The sequence below is a fragment of the Crassostrea angulata genome, chromosome 8 (genome assembly GCF_025612915.1).
Source record: "Crassostrea angulata isolate pt1a10 chromosome 8, ASM2561291v2, whole genome shotgun sequence".
Taxonomy (NCBI): Eukaryota; Metazoa; Mollusca; class Bivalvia; order Ostreida; family Ostreidae; genus Magallana; species Magallana angulata.
In genome coordinates, this window is record NC_069118.1 from 24,465,428 (window position 1) to 24,483,601 (window position 18,174).

At 31.9% G+C, this 18,174-nt stretch overlaps 2 protein-coding genes across 2 annotated transcripts; both read left to right on the plus strand.

Annotated features, from left to right (window-relative positions):
* The first annotated feature begins 1,514 nt into the window (after positions 1-1,514).
* On the plus strand, positions 1,515-4,934 carry LOC128160829 (uncharacterized). Its single transcript, XM_052824147.1, has 4 exons — positions 1,515-1,553; positions 3,192-4,287; positions 4,393-4,584; positions 4,759-4,934. The coding sequence occupies exons 1-4, from the start codon at positions 1,515-1,517 to the stop codon at positions 4,932-4,934; spliced, it is 1,503 nt and encodes a 500-aa protein (XP_052680107.1).
* A 5,740-nt stretch (positions 4,935-10,674) lies between these two features.
* On the plus strand, positions 10,675-16,068 carry LOC128160274 (uncharacterized). Its single transcript, XM_052823569.1, has 3 exons — positions 10,675-10,969; positions 13,485-13,721; positions 14,126-16,068. Exons 1-3 carry the CDS (start codon positions 10,696-10,698, stop codon positions 14,563-14,565), a joined length of 951 nt encoding a protein of 316 aa, XP_052679529.1. The 5' UTR covers positions 10,675-10,695; the 3' UTR covers positions 14,566-16,068.
* The last annotated feature ends 2,106 nt before the right edge of the window (positions 16,069-18,174 follow it).

Genomic DNA, 18,174 nt, shown 5'->3' on the forward strand with positions numbered 1-18,174 from the left:
GCATTTAATGTAATTCAACCGATCATTTTTGAAATTTAATTTTCTGGATCCCCGCCTGATACGTCCGCCTTCTTGTATATTAGAATTACATGTACGTTGACCATATGTACACATTAACGGCACTCTTGCGGGAGAGCCACTATACGATCCTCCATACGATCTGGACTTGTACCAAATAAATTATTGGAAAAGACATTTGACTTGTCTTATTGGCTTACAATCCCTACCTTTATTTGTAGAGAGTAGGTATCCTTCTATATTGAAAACAATTCCAAAAGTAAGACTCATGATAAGTTGTTTACTGAGGAAAAGGAAAAAATATTGTATTTATTAATAATTCCGTATGATGTGATAAAATCTCAATGATTTGTTTATAATCATAGTACTAGTGTATCACTGTATGCATACATAAAGCTTATATTTATTAGTGAAACAGGACAGATTATTTATATTTAGATTATTTAGATACATGTACTAATCTTCATGCGAGGATCTAGAAAGGAGGGGGTCAGGGGATCTGGACCCCCTCCTCGGGAAAATTGGAGCTTATTAAATTTACATAGTAAACATTTTTAAAATTGGCCTAGGACCCCCTACAGAAAAAAATAGCTACGCTTATGAAGTTCTCTACCATAACCGCATTTTTACACAAAAGGGGTGAATAAACCCGGGTTTTAAACTATTACTGGTGGTGAAATACCCCAGGGTTCAAACGCATCAGGTGGACTGCACCAGGGCAAACAAAATCACTTAGATCCGCGAAGCACACTGCATTATTACTAGTCTACTTAGATATTCTGTGTAAAAGTAAATACAAATAATCATTTAGTTAGGTAGGGAGAAGTGAACATAGCATTTATTTGTAGGAAAGAACATGTACGAATGATCTTTATTTATAACAGTTTGATGTTGCTAGGATACAGGTTTCAGATCCATGATTTGATTGGTTAATTTAGATATTGAATCTCGAATTTCGAATTTCGAATCTCGTATTTCGAATCTCGTATTTTGAATCTCGAATCTCGAATGATCCTTCTCGGCTTTCGTAGTCCACCGTTGTATTTCACACCTAAGCACACGGATTTTATTCAAATAAGGCAAAACAAAATATAAATCAGAAATGTAAAATTATCTATCAGTTAATCAAACACTTCCAAATGTCATGTGAAGTGACTGATGGCTATTGGTATCATTGCGGTTTTCTGCGGTTTCGTGTGGTTAAAAGACGTATACATGGCTTTTAAATATCAAACGCTGTATTAATTCAAGTTACGCAGAGTTATATGCAATATTGAACGCTTATCATTTGAATATTACATTGTAACTCCCCCCCCCCAAAAAAAAGACAAATTGTAAAAAAGTAAACCAAAATTAATAGCATATAATGATTTGACGATTCCTTAACTGCATTTGTCAAAGTACCACACGGCTGTCAAACTTTTTAAGTCGGGCTTCGGTATAAAAGGACGACGGTCTTCCTCAGAACCTTCAACCATCGGTGGCCGATCACAAGGATGTTCCCTCTTCTGGTGATTGTGGGCATTCTGCTACCGGTAAGTCAAACATCTCATTTTATTTATCTGCAGTCTTAATTCACCTGATCTTGTTTCTTTGAAAAATTAGATTTTAAAACTCATAGCTATGGGAAACATTTGTTTCAAAGGTCGTTTTTTAACAAATGTAAATCAAGTTCGAATTTGCTCCTTATTATTGAATATTGTTAACAGTTTCAGAAATTGAAAGTTAACAAAATCAAACTTTAAAGAAAATATCTATTAACAATTCTAAAGGTATTATAATATTTGAATAAGGTTAAACAATTCCACAGTTATTGATTAAACATAGTATGTGCAAAATTTTATAAATGCAGCAGTATTCATTTGAAATGTTTGAGTTTAATATTTTCGGTTTCATGATATAATCTCTGTTCTTTTGATATATTGTTAAATGAATTATTAAACTAAGCATGTAAAACAGACTTTCATTCTCCATTTAAATTCCACCCTTTCAGAATAATAATAAAAAACCCACACACGCACCAATCGTTTGAAGACTGAATAGAAGTTCTAGGCACTTAGAGTGTTCTGCCCCTTGATATATAGAAAATCCATCGTGCATGTAAGTGTAAGTTTCGAACATTCTTGTATCATAACAAGACAAATAAGGTACGAATAGAAATTTTGACACATTTTGTTGTCTTAAAAGAAAGGAAAAAGATTTTTCCATTGCATCTTCATTATTCTAAAACATCTTGTCTTTTTTTTTAAACCTTGTGTTTTGAAAACAAACGCATACTAGAAGCCGTGGTATTTGAAATGGGTTTCAAAATTTTGCATTCCTTTATTTTTCCTGTAACTTTCGGCTGAAATGCCGATTATAGCGCAATCTAATCACTACATTATTAAAAAAGAATTCATTTCAAGAGTTGTTTCTATTTTGAATTATATTAGTGTATGATTTCATGTAATAGATCAACGACATATTTTCTACTTTTAAACTAAATCTTTTATCAAACTTATATACAGTCTATAATATCGATTGAAACCTGATGTGGAGCAATCTTTTAATTTCTCGCTGTTGTTATTTTATATTTTGTTTGCAATATGCAACAATTTTTAAACGTTTACTAAAATAGTCTAGTTTATCCGAAAAGATCTTCGCAATAATAGTTGCCCGTTACTTGCAAGAGTGTAATTAAACTACAATAAATGCGGTGACGTGCGCTTTGATAATTTATCTGTTCAATTAATGGCAAAGTATATGAATGTTGATTACCCAGAGTTTAAATTGTCTAAGTCGGATTGTTATAAAGTTTAATGCCATAGGTAAATTTTGTTCTAAACGCCAAAATGATTTGATCTATGAAATAAATCATTATTGACATTACATTCGAAAGTTTTACTACATTTTAACATTTTGCAATTAGGCTAATACAAAAATATAATTATTACAAAACAGAGGAAATTCTGACAAAATTTTTAAGATGTATTTTTTCCCTCTTAAACATTTTGGGCAGTGCTACTATTAAATAGGTTGAGGTTTAATTTCTTGTCATTATAATGTTGCATATTTTTGTTGGTTTTATCTCACTTATTCTTTAAAAAATCGTATGGCACGCAATTAAAAAATTGACAAATTGAAATATACATAAAAACCATCAAGAACACTCACTGAATATATTTTTTATCTAGGTATCTACAGTCGGACGAGTAATTCCTGTGAATGGTAATGTTCATAGAATACCTGGAGTCGCACAAGTTACACCTGGAGTCGCACAGGCTGCCCAAGAAGTTGTGGGAAACTCATACTCCAATTATTATCGCATGCTAATGAGCTATTATCAATCTCTTTATGCCAATCGAAATCAGCAAAATGTAAACCCTTTTTTGAACAACCAAAACCTGGCGATAGGAGCATGGAGGAATCGACAACAAGTTACCAATCCTTATTACATGCATGTCGATTTCAACATATTTCAGAATAAGAAAGACAACTCTAAATATCCAACAACGAAGACCAGCGATAAGGATACAGCCGGGTATTACAAAGACAAATATCCAAGCGCCTATCCGGAAGGAACGTACAAAGAGCTTGAGAAATACCCGGCAGATGATAAATATCCTCATTATCATCAAACTGGATACCATCACAACCAACATCCGAAGAATTATTATCATGATCCTCATCACAGCAAGTATCCTACAGACTACCCAGGCGACATATATTCTGATCAGAAACACAAAGAAACCTATGCAAATGGATATCTGCATGACAATTATCAAAAGGATTATAAAGGCGATAAGTATTCATATGATCATTACCCTAATGATAGATATCCAAACGAAAAATACATTGGCATTCACGCTTATCCTCATCATGATAAAAACCCGCTTGATTATTATACAGCTTATAAATATCCTGGTGAAAAACATAAAGAAACCTACCCTATTGGACATTTGCATGACAAATATCCAAACGGTAAAAAAGGTGAATATTACCCTAATGAGAAGTATCCAAAGGACAACTACATGGATATTCAAGCTGTTGGTCATCCGCTTCACAGTTCACGAGCTGGAGGTCTTTTTTCGGAGCATATTCATGACCATTCAGTTGGCATTGATGGAAATTTCTTGGGCGTAGGACCATTCAGAGGAAGAGGAAAGCACGAATACATTCATCCGACTTTTACAGGAAAAGTTGTGCTAACTGGTGTAAAGTATCCTGGTCTCCAGCATAAAAAGAACAAGTATGATACTTATCATACTAAGGATTACAAATACAGCACCGGTCAAAGCAACATGTATGACCCATACCGTAATAAGGATTACAAAGACAGCACTGATCATATGTATAATACTTACCAAGATTATAAAGACAACAAACTCAGCGCAGATAATAAATATAATACATACCCAGATTATAAGGAAAACACATACAGCATAGGTCAAAAATATGATACTTACTCAAACAAAGATTACAAACACGCTGCAGGTCAAAAGTATGACACATACCTAAAAGGTTACAAATACACTACAGAACAAAAGTATGACACATATCATAAGAAGGATTACAAACACAGCACTGGTCAACAGCATGATACATACCCCGATTTTAAGCATCACAAATACGGCATAGGTCTGAAGTATGATACTTACCAAAACAAAGACTATAAACACACTACAGGTCAAAAGTATGACACATACCCAAAGGGTTACAAATACACCACGGGTCAAAAGTATCACACTAACAAAGAGAAAGACTACAAATACCCCAAGACGCACGTTGGGAGCGTATTTCCTGATCACGGCACCATGGATTATCCAACTGGTCGTTACGGTTTCTATAAAGGCCTTTCCGGAGATATGATACACAAGAAGGATTACAAAGTTAAAGGGGACACATATACAAAAGTGAAGAGCAAGACGACTTATTGATGAAACCAGGTGATGGGGAATGATCAATTTTCATTGAGGTAATTAGTTAATTATGCTAACAAAAAAAAATCAATAAAATAACTGAACCTGTTAAGTAAAAGGTTATGCATTTCAGTATATATGTGTTCGAATTGAATGACTTTACTGTTAACCGTGTAAGTTTTTAATATTTTGAAGGATATTTTATTGTAGGTATGGACGGTGGAGTCAATCTCTAATCCAAAAATTTGTAAATTCTTAAACGATCTGTGTTGTTATTAAAGTATTGGTGAAAATTTTAGGAATGTTTTCTATTTTCCTGAAGTTTATTGAGTTGAATTGTAAATTCATTTTGGTAATTAAAGATTTCAGTAAATGCTAGCAAAAATGTTCAAAAGTAGAACTCTTTATTGATGATGCGTATTATCTGCTATGTGAAGTTTCTAAAGATAAAAAAGACAAAACACAGATTGTTGTGGAAAATTAAATGTCAACAGATCAATATTTTACTTTTTTTCAAATGCAAAAGATATTATCTTCACATGATATAATCTTGAATTGTGTTCAACGGCTTTTTTCTGTATAAATATATTACGCCCTTTCAAACTTTATAAATGATTAAAAGATATGTTTAAAAATAATAAAAATAAATTCAAAGATATGTTTGAGTAACAAAAATAAATTCCTTTCATTATTCATCCGGACTTTAGTCGTTTGATCAACGTTCAAAATTTAAAAACAGTCTACTATTTTGTGCAATCCGTCAAATTGGAATAAACAATTGTATTTTCCATTCAATATATTTTCTTGTGAAGTTATCTCGCCTAACGAACAGTACCGGTACCTTAAGTGATATAATTGCGTGGGAAGACATAAAGTTCAGTGATTAATTATTTAGATTCAGTAAAAGTTTCCGAATAGGTCTGTTAGTGTATATCATGATTTCAAAATGATTTCTTTTATTAAATCCTTTACAATTATAGATGATTGATTAAAAATTGCACCAGACTTAGAAGTTGAGTAACCAACGTATACAAAATGCAACCCGATAAAAAAGTATAAAGTTCAAAAATATTTACAACACATTGTTTAAAAAATTGGGGTTACTAAATAAATGTAAGTGCTATTAATAACGGCATAAATGCCAGGTCAAATCATCGATACAAACATTCATCCTTATACTTTACTTATTTTAAATTACATATTTGTAGGAAAAAATCACGTGCATTTTGTTTAATCATCTTAGATAATATTATGTAGCGCTAGGGCTATTGTATTATAGTAATCCAAACCCTTGTCTGTCCATATGTAATAAAATACTAAAAAATGGCTGCAAAATCAAACCAGTTTTTAAAAGAATGATTTTAAATGAATGTCATTAATGTATCATAGTCAGTGGTAATTGTCGACTATCTATAAATTCTGGAACAAGTTCATTTACTTTTGAAATTGTTTTAACTGTGTATAAACATCACAATTCATACAAAGTAGTGGACGCCCCTATTTGAATACTTGTACACATTTATCTCTGAAGATAGCATTAAAGTTCGGTAAAGGATTTGCATGTTCTACAATATTAAACGATCCATAGATCGAAAAAGCTGTGGTTGTGGTTCAGCAGCTAATATTACAATTGCAACGCCTGATGCTATGTGTATGAAAAATTCCCTTAACAGTCGACATATTCAAACGCTATTGATTAATCGCCACTTAATAATGGAATTGTATCATTTTAGGCGTCACAAATGCACGACAGCCCTTAAACTCAAAGAAACAACAAATCTCGACACACTCAACCGATAATGATACAAACTTTTTCTCATTAAGTGTTGCAGTCTCACCCTTGAATGTAACATAGTACTTTCATGAAAATACACATTTTCATTTACACAAATCAAATTTGATCACCATTAGTAATTTTTTTACTATTACATGTACATGTAGCTATATTGTTTTTGTATAAATTCGCATTAAATGATAGAACTTTGTAAAAACAGAGATGATGACAGACAGACAGAAAGACAGACAGACAGACAGACAGACAGATAGATAGATAGATAGATAGATAGATAGATAGATAGATAGATAGATAGATAGATATAGCCCTAAGCGGTGTTGTATCAATACCGTCGTTCAAATCATATTGTTCTACATTTGGAAACTGTACTTCAGTTTTTGTTTTCATACATGTCCTTAATATGTAATTTCCAAATTTATTTCAATACGTGCAGATTACAATTGAAATTATAAAATGACATTAGCACAAAAGTTACTGTCATCTGAAGCTTTAATTAAAATCTGTTGTTGGTCTCTATATATATTGACATGTAATTAAACGGTATTTGTTAATATAGTGTAAATATATTTTTAAAATGCTCTCCACTTGACATAACAAGTTAGCTACATACACAGTTTTAGCTCATTTGAGCTAAGAGATCAGCCGAGTCTTTTTGGTTGTCGATTCTGTGATTGTCTTGTCACATCTTCGACTTTTTTTTTTTTATCTATATGGCAAACCTGGAAAACAGCATTTTTGGTGAAATGTCTTGTAAATTTGATCTATTTTCAAATAAAAGGGTCACATCCTCTTTTAAAAAGAAAATTCAAGAATTATTCAAATGTTTAAGAATGATGTTCTAGAAATCTTCTCCAAAGCTCTTTGCTAAGAGAGGCTGCACTTGTGTTGAAGAAATGCATACTCAAACAATGTAAATTTAGGTTTGTTTACACCATGATCCCTGAGTGCAGAACTGGGCAACAGGCGGGGTCTCCATCCTTTAAAGAATATAATATTGGATGATATTCTTGACAAATGTTTACCCCTATACTTTTCATGTTTTTGCAGTTAATTGTGTGAAGACCGTCAATTGCATTTCTTCGTCATGAAAAATATTGTAAATAACTTAATTATATTAATCGGTAATCTTTTATTTTCTTATGGGGTTAATTACTAGCATTTAGCATAATAAAATTTTGAAATCCTGAATTTAAACCGGAATAAATTAGGACTTTGTCAGACCAATGCGACCGGGTCACATAGATTTTAGTAAATGGAGTGGATAAACAATTTACGGTTTTGAAGTAAACGAGTTCTACAGAAACAAGAGATTTTTGTAAAACACTTATGCCCCTCCCCTTTTGGAAACACCTGGGAAGAAAATGAATAGAAACCGCTAATACTGTACATCCGGTTTTTTTTCGCGTGTCACAAAATGTGCGAAAATGGGGAAAACCTGTAGCATTTTTAATTTGCGAAAGTCATTTTGCGATTTTAAAAGTTTCTTTTAGAAAATAAAATAAGATATAATTTCTACGTATTCAATATTTTGCGAATTGAAAGAGATCTCAAAAATAGCGAGAATTAGATCATCGCGAAAATAACCGGGTATACGGTAATTGAAACATCTGCGAAGAAACAGAAACTGCAAATGATTGGATTTCTAAGTCCAAGGCACTTAACTTTGTCAAAAACTTGTCAATCGTACTCAGAACTACACTTGACCTATATACATTATGTATAATATGTACACCAAATTCCATATCAGTAAGTACAACCGTTGCAAGGAAAAGAAACAAAAATGCAATTTTTTTAAGTCCCCGAGGCATAACTCTATCGAAAATAACCCCATCGTACCCAACACAAAACCGTGATCTAGATAGTATCATGATAAACCTTTATTCCAAATTTTACTGCAATATATGTATCCTCTTTGAAGAAAATGAACAAAGATTCAAATTATTTTTTTTTTCTACGTCCAATATTTGTATGCTCTACGAAGAAAATAAACGGAAACTGCAAATGATTTGAGGTTTTTTTTTTTCGTTCAAGAGGCATAGCTCTATCAGCAATTATTCAGTTGTACCGAACATCGAGCTTGACCTATATATTATTATGATAAACCTGTATTTCAAACATTTCAATATGTTCATCTTTTGCGAAGAAAATGAACGAAAACTGTTGATTGACAGACCAACCAACCGACTGATAGAAGCAAAGCTATTTGCCCTTCCTTCCAGGTGATATTGTACCATGCCAAGTCTATAAATATCAATTTACTTATGTGATATGTTGTTCATAATGTCATAACATGGTTATATATTGAGCAGATAAAAAGTGAATTTTGTACAAGTCATTAATTTTGAGCCTGATACTGAACATGAACTTATAAATATGTAAAAGAGTGTTTTATGTTTGAAACATTTGCAAAAAATCTTCATTTAGCTGTATTTTTTCAAACATAATGTTTACATTTCACAAAGTAATGGTCATGATAATGCGTTACTTTACTCATGTAATGGTAATGTAATGCATTACTTCAAGAAAATAAAGTAATGGTAATGGTAATTTAATGCCCAAATTCATGAAGTAATGATAAGGTAATGCATTACCTTACAATGTTATTCGCCCCAAGCCTGCTCCCTTCTTAGAACTAGGAAGGGGGACATAGATATTGGTGTCGATCAAAGATCACTTTTTTTCCTTCAAATCTTTATTAAAAATATCTTTATATTCCTATGTTATTTAAAGCCGAGACAAATGCACTTAGTTTTTTATGTTAAGCATCGAGAAAACAAACATATCGAAATGAACAAATGTCATTTATTGAAGTAAATGACGAAAAAAAAAAACCCCACAAACAAATGCACTTAGTTTTTTATGTTAAGCATAGAGAAAACAAACATATCGAAATGAACAAATGTCATTTATTGAAGTAAATGACAAATGGTTTTTTTTTGCATAGACTAAAAAACAACTTACTACTTTGTAAAGTCTTTGGCTGTATATTGCATAATATCCTGACCCCCAATAGTAAAACATATCAAAAATCAGGGCGATAAAATAAAAAGATCCACGCAATAAAAAGAATCATACTATACTAATACATGAAAATAAAGTGAAAAAAATAAACATGGCAGAAGAATCTTGGCTCAGAGATAACACCAATTAGTTACATAATCATCAGACGCCCAAGTAGAAGACACAATAAATGTTAACAAATATCATTTGTGATAAAACAAGAGGAAAACATATATCACATAAAAGTCATATCACGAAACATAATAACTACTTGTATTTTCAATTACTTTTAAATGACATTTCTATTACTTTTTTCAAGCTTAAAGTGTATAAGGTTTTTTTTAATGATTCATAGTTTATATGCCTGGTTGACATGGGCTTCTGTTCAATGTTTATGCAATAATTAAATGCATTATAATGTTTCTCTTGTTTAAACAGCATGCTGCTGCCTTGTTCAATATGTTTAGATGTGAACTCCCACACACCAAAGGACAAAAATATGGAATAAATATTCACTATAAAAAATAACCAAACATGAAGTAATAGAAAATTAAACTGCGCCGAAAAAGCTGACGGATATTACTAATATCCCACTAGACCTTTTGACGCTTACTACAAATGTGAAAGGGGGTGGGGGTCGAAATTGCTGTAAAATGCCCGCTTAATACTTCAAAATCCCTTGTCAAAAGCTAACGTAAGTTTAATTCATTTCTAATAAAATAACGGGAACCAATACTGGTTTATTATGAATATTCCTTTCATTATAACACCGTGATACTACCTGTGCATTAAATGTCGCAACATTTAAGTTTTGGATCGGTTCAAACGTAATGGAAAGTATTCAAAAACCGAAATGATATATGAGTTTGAAGTAGATTGTAAATTTTAAAATGTTGATAAGAACGTGCCCAATGCAGAGGGTACATTTCATTACTTTCAATAAGCAAGATAAGGATTGTTCATTATAGGTGCAAAGCGATCAACATGGTGCATGTGCAGCTTTTTAAGATAGTCTGTCTAACATTGATGTGCTTGCCCAGCACCTGTTCTCAGTCATTATATGAAAATGATTATAGGCAATATCAAACTTTTAACAGAGAGAGCAGAGACTGTTCCCTTCATTATTCACTTGATATTACGAGGGTTCTTCATAAAAAGACAGGGTTTAATTTGAAAGAATGCAACGGCAGACACAATGACATTTTAGATGCCTACAATATCTTGATGGGGATGTATAATCAAGGACTCAAACCTAATGGTATGTATTCAAGAGTAGGCTAGTGTTTTGCACATTTTTGTTGCATTTTATATTTAATATATGTAATAATAAATTATATTGCTACTAGATCAAAGATCAAGGGCACAGTGAATTGTCCTGTGTGTCACTTTTTAGGCATCAAATGGCTTCTTAGTTATTTTGTCACTTTAACATAAACCTTTCATATAGTTTTTGAAAGAAGACAGCTTGAGACCTTATTTTGGTTGTACATATGAGAACAGAACGTTTTTTGTAAAAAGGAATAAATTTCGTCCATTTTTGTGACGGAAATTGATTTTTTTCTCAAATCAATACATTGTCGGGGTCCGTATTTCCCATGTTCTTGTTTTCTTGGCGGACATATTGCAGTATAAAAGAAAACGTAAGTTACTAAGGTATGTTTTGAAGTATATTGGTATTAAAAGCTTAAATATATATATATTGCATGTAATGTAAATAATTTACGTTCATAAGATTGATATCATAAATTTATCCCTTTCTATTCATAATAAATGTTACTGTTAAAATGTAGAGACATAGACAATGCAATGTCTTCAACCTGATGGCCAAACATTTCTAACATTTTGGATGTTATTTAGCTAAAATTTCATCATGTTTTAGTCTATAGCTAACCAGATCTGTGTTAGGAAAGAAGGGAGATGTCAACCTGAGAAATTACAACCAGATGCTGCAATGCTATTTCTGCAATGATCAAACAAATAAATTACAGACATAAAATACCTCCCAGTTTACAAAAGAAAAATCAATTTGATATGAATGAATTATATAAAAAAGTTGTCTTTATCAATAAAGTATACGTATGTATAAAACACATTAAAGATCCACACTGGCTTTCAAGTTACCAAAACATTTAAAGAAGTACCATACACAAACTATTTTTTGTCGAAACATCAACTATTTTTGTATAACATCACGTGCCATTGATACGTTTATGCCCAGCTGCATACTTAAATTGGTCCAGTTTACTGTAAGCAAATGCTGAAAAGTGAAGAATAATATACCATCGCATGTAATGCCTTTCGTTACTAATTAAGTCAATTGGGATTACAACCTTGTTTTCGTGTTCAATCTATTGAATTCAGCGTAGTAACTCTGCATCAACTAAATGCATATGCACATCCATTTGTAATGTTGTTGCTGTTATTGTTGTGTACTTATACGCGCTGTTTCAATAATTTTATTTACATTTTTGACGAAAGACATTTTACATTTTATGATTTAAATTTTTTTATTATATCATAAGAAATGAATTCCATCATTGTTCGATGTGCCAAAAAAAAAAAATCAGAAAATCTGTTTCATCAATGCCCTTTGCCCATTGAGAAAGTTCTCCAGTCAATTTTCTTTTGATGCATCGATCACCGATCTTTATATGCTAGTTTATAATTAAAAACAATCTAAATTCTTAATATATGTCTGAGTGGGTAGATATCAGTAAAAAAAAACCAAACGTATTGTTTAAACGTTAATCTCTAGCACTTTTGCCCTGCGGACTCATCAGTAGATTTTTACGCTATAACAAGTTACATTTTGGCGTAATTCTTGTGTAGCGCAATAATAAAAAAAAAACCCGATACATCGATCAAAACAATTGATAAATCCATTTCTTATCATTTTATAGAACTTTTTCAAACCAAGTAAGTAAAGAACCATTCATTTATAAGTGTAAATTCTGTAATTGTAACACCAAATGAAAGTTGTAATCTGAAACTGCTGAATTGGAAACGAATAGAAATACATGCGATGGCTTATAATATTCTTCTATGTGCAGCAATACTTTTAAAAACTGGTAATGGTGAGTTTATAACTGTTCAAATATAAAGTTCTACTGCAAGAGACCTTAAAATATTTTTTAATTGCTGATTGTTTTTATGTTAATCACTCAAATGAAACTACTGAAGACTACACTAGTCAGGTTAGTTGATAAACACAAAGTTGCTAATGCAAGTTAGTTTGAATTGATTAGAACACGGGACAGTTGTTGACGTTAAAAAAAAACACATGTACTAATGATTCGAAATTAAAATGTTTGATAAATGCTGCTTAGTGACAGAGAAATTCAAGTCTTGGGAGTTATTATTTTGGTAAGCTCTTGTGTACAGAAATATAACCAACTCTTATTGTTTTCATCGTGTTGTCAGGATTAGTTTCCTGATAGCTAACAATATCTGAAGTATTATTAGCAACATACCTACAGGTGTTTCCTTTGTGTTTTCTAAATTAGTCCACATCAATTTTAAAAAAAAATTGGGAAGGAGATATAATGATGTGGTATATACAGGAAAATAGATCACTTAAGCGTTGAAGCAAGAGGCTGTGTCAAAAATAGTTCAGCAATATCATAAAGCATTACCAGTTGATAAAGCAAAGGTCTACCATTCGGGTATTATACACAACACGTATGGTATAAATTAATGTAACTAGTATTCTTAGTTTATCTTTTTTCCATTTGATTCTAGAATTGACTTTGAATTGATTTGTTGTATACTTTTAGATTCTAATATTGCGGAAATTTGTGTTCGATATCCGAATCTTGTTGTTGGAAGTTCCAGTGATTGTCACAGATTCTATGATTGTTCCAAACGGAGCAGTTTATACCACTTGATGTCAAATTGGAAGACACCATATCTTCACGAGTGTCCTTACCCTTTTATGTTTTCAGAGGAAACACTACAATGTGAAAATTACACAGAGGTCGTTTGTGGGACACGCTATGAGCCAAAATGGGAATGTAAAAAAACATTAATATTTACAAATACTGAATTACGGGTTATTTTTACTGCTGTGAATTCTTATGAATTTATAGACAAACTCACTATTATACATCTTTACGAATTTGAATATGCGTTAAATTGATATCAACCAGTAGTATTAACTTTTATACAATTTTAAATAAATATTCCAATGAATTAGTATTCGAAAAATAATCGGTGCATTTTTTTCTTTTTGCTGTAAATAATTAAGCGTTTTAATTTTACGGACTTGTTAAACTTGTAAAAATTAGCAAAAATAGCAGCATGTAAAATGCTCGTCATATTGTTTGTAAATTCATTATTTATTATTTATCCATCTCTTATTTTGTACAGAAAACTTTTTAAAACAAGATTTATTCCAAATTGGTGTTTCATTCTGCAGGCAGGTATTTCTATCACCTATGCAAACTTGCTCACTGCAAACCATGCGAATATCGTTTCCCAAAATGCGAAAACAGAGAAAATGGATTGTGGGCCCAACCAATGAAAGGGAATCTCAGTTCATTTTACATGATTTGCCTGAACAGGAGGACTATAAAGACCGGGGATTGTCCAAAAGATAAAGAGTGGAATGAATATACCTACGTGTACAAAGGTCAATGTGTTCATCGTTATGCTATACCTTCCGAATATAATTCCTTTGGTTATCTGCCATCATGCAATGGAAAAACAGATGGAAATTATCAATATCATCAAAGATGTGATGCTTATTATAAATGTGAGGATGGTGTAGCTTCTGCAGTTAAATGTCCCAATGGTACTGTATTTGATGCTATAAAGAGGTCTTGTGAAAACGAAGGGTCATGTCCATCAGTACCATAATTTAAATTTAATAGCAATATTTATGCACTATCCGTTTTCTACGAACCATTTATTTAATCTAGTAATTATGTTGGAAACAAAGTCTTTTATTGCTTGATATTTATTTTTGTTATCATTGCACTATGCTTGCTTGCTTGCATAATCATTTAACTTCAACTTTACATCCCGTTATTGCGTCTTTTTTTTAGCTTTTCGATTTGATCACACTTGTGTCTTCTTGTTTCAATCTTTATGAAAACCTTTCTCTGCCAGGTGACTTGATTTTTTTCCATGCAGGTTCCATAATTAAGAGTGACTGTCGGTTGATAGAATGTCTCAGCTTGCTTAATATGTAATTAATCGCCATTTCTTTTCTTCCGAATTTGAAGATCTATCGGATGTTGATTTGTGGTTTTTCTTCTCAGGCCTACTTGGTGTTAAGGATTCGCATCAAACAACTGTTGATCGGGACCCATAGTGTCCTTGTGGGCCTTTTAGTTGCTATCGATCTATTGAAGCCGAAATCGACTCGTAACAGGCATTGTCCACCATAGTACACTTTCATCGCCGCTTTTTCTTACAGTCGATTATATAAGCCACAGACATCTTTAAGTTAAACAGTTAGAGCATTTATTGTAGATGTCTCAACTCTACTACGGCGAGAAAAAGTGAATAAATTCGATTGTGCAATTAAGAATTTCGTTTGAACGATTCTGAAAATCGTTTGTACAATTACAAAACATTTTTTTACGATTTTGAATTTTTTTGTGTGCAATATAATGTAAAATATATGTTTAATCATTCAATTATATCATTATTTTGAACACATGAAATAAGAATTAGCTAGCAAGATTGTATAGTCCTTAAAAGTACAAGACCAACTCGAAACACTTGTAAATTGTACACACAATATGTACATGTATGTAGGCTTCACTTGGAACAAATGTACACACGAATTTTTACATCGGTTCAAACGATCCTCTAAAGCGTCACACCTCCCGTTACGTTTTCGTGTTGAAATTATTAAATTTCACGCACGTCTCTGTTGTTAAGAGATAGTAAAATCAAACACACATGTTAATGCATTATTTTCAAACAAAACGTGCTCATAAGACAACGATTAAACGGACAAAATCTAAGACTTTGAGAGAATACATATATTCAACACGTCAGCTACGAGCTTTAGGTGTTTCACCGAATGTGATGAAATCGAAAGTTGTATATTCGCATATGCCGGTGCTTATTAATGAGTTGTGTTCATCTTTTTGCTATATGCCTTTTACAGTCCTAATTTACTTTTCAGTATCATGCTCAACTTATATCATTTAACAAGTTGGATTTTGTTCTGGCTCTTTTTTTAATCCTGGTTTTGGTTTTTGTATGCCTTTTTGTTGATATGATAAACATCATTTTATTTCTTGTGATTTACAAATATGCAACCCTAATTTGAATATAATTATATATATTTCAAGAGAATTTAACATAGAAATATTTTTTTATGAAAGGGAATATTCACTACCATAAATGACATGAAACTAATGTACATGTACATGAATAACAAAAAATAAACTCTCTTCTTTAAGTTTTTTTTTCTATATTTTCGGAGTTGATTTTAATCAACTCTCCTATGCAGTTACTCTGGCAAACCGAAAGTGAAACAGTGTTTGGACCTAAGCACATATCATCACCGCTGACAAGACGTAGATCTTGAATGTAATAGATACATTCGGTGTACTGTATGCTGTACCATTGTTTTTCAAAAGAACATATTTATAAATACCTTGAAAATAGTCAGATTTTATATAGTACGAACAATTTAATTGTTTCTTGTAGTTGCATGTTTTCCTACGCCAGAGTTAAATATAGTCTCGTTCAACCAGACGGCTGTCTCCGTAAATCTCCGACAGGCAGAGGTTGTCTGATATTAACAGAGACAGCCGAGCGTCTGGTTGAACGAGATTAGAGTTCAATATTGCTTGCAAGTTGGATCCAGACGTGTACAATTTTTAGAAACATTTCGATTACTGATAACAGTTTGATGGAATAAATCATATCTTTAAACATTACACAACATGATTCATACGGAGTTTTCTCGAAATTCTTGTCGGAAAATTTCGAAAATTCATATTATAAAAATGTGCGAAATTCAAATACAGATTATAAACTACTTGCCAGGCAAAATTACATAATTATCGTTAATTTTTAAAATTGATATTATTCAATAAATCAACTCCCGACAGTACTTCAGTACTTTGATTTCTAAGTGACAGCGTCAGAAAACATAATTTGTTATCAGGGAACAATGTTTGTTGTTCATTTACATACTATTTAATGGTAATATAAAGGCGATAGTAACTAAATAATATCAAAGAAGGATTTGCATGTAATGTATCACTCATAGAGCAAGTTTTGTTTCAATTCGTACTACTACACAGGCGTGTTTAGAATGGCAAAATGCAAAAGGTATGTGATTAAGTGCCATAAAATATTAAGTTTCCAAGTTATTACCCGCGTTTAATTACTTTCGTAAATTAAAAAAAGAAAAAAAAATGCGTTCTAACAGAACTTTAAAATATTCAATTGAATAAGTACATTTGTCATATACTATAACAAATATGGATTTTATATTACTATATAATATGTGTTAAAGTATATGTGCATTTTCTATTCAGTATGCAGTTAGAAATAAACGTATTGAAAGACGGGCTTCTTTTTGTTAATTGAAGGTATCGAATTATTTTCAATTATCTTTATTCATTAAATTTTATTCAATTTTGGCTACTAAGTGTATCTACTTTGGCAAAAAGGTATGTACTTAATTCTGAAGTAAATGAAACTGCAACAAAAATACAACGTAATTAGTGATGTAAATTAAAAATGATATAAAAATCTTAGCATTCTTTGTTATTCGAATTGGATGTAAGTCAATTCTTCATTCATTTTTAACCAAACAATAATATTCAATGTATCGTTTTAAGATACATGTATAGCCTATATTACTGTATAAAGAGGGTTATCATAACGGAAATTATACAGAAATTGGTTAAAGGACATGCGGTAAATAGATAACGTCTGTTTATTTAGGTTCATGGAGAAATGTGTTATTAAGTCCAGTGATGAGCCTGTCGATGCCGGGTCAGAAATCTAAATAAAACGCTTCTACTGACCACGGTGCGTCAGATCATTAGTATGCACCTAATCGCATTTACTTATGAGGTCCGGAGATCGGAGGTAGTGTCCGTGCGTATAAAAAGGAGGTGCGGGGAAAGCGGCTCTCCAGTAGTCAACTGGAAGCTGTCTTTTGCCTCCTCTTTTTATACAGGTAAGATCATAGTAAGATACTTGCGCGGTTTTAATAAAAGTTAACAAAAATGATTCAGAAGGTTCAAGTAAATATAATATCTTATTTTCAGAGTTTTTGTAATCAATGTTTATTGTTATTAATTATACATTATATTATATTGTGGAATTTGATTGGAATGTTTTATTAGTAAACTTGAATAAAAGTAGTCGTCAACTGGAAGCTGTCTTTTGCCTCCTCTTTTTATACAGGGAAAGGGCTACTCCCCAGGTTGAGGAGGAGAGAATTCTGGGTTATATAACGTGGCACAGACAACGCCAGGTGTCTGG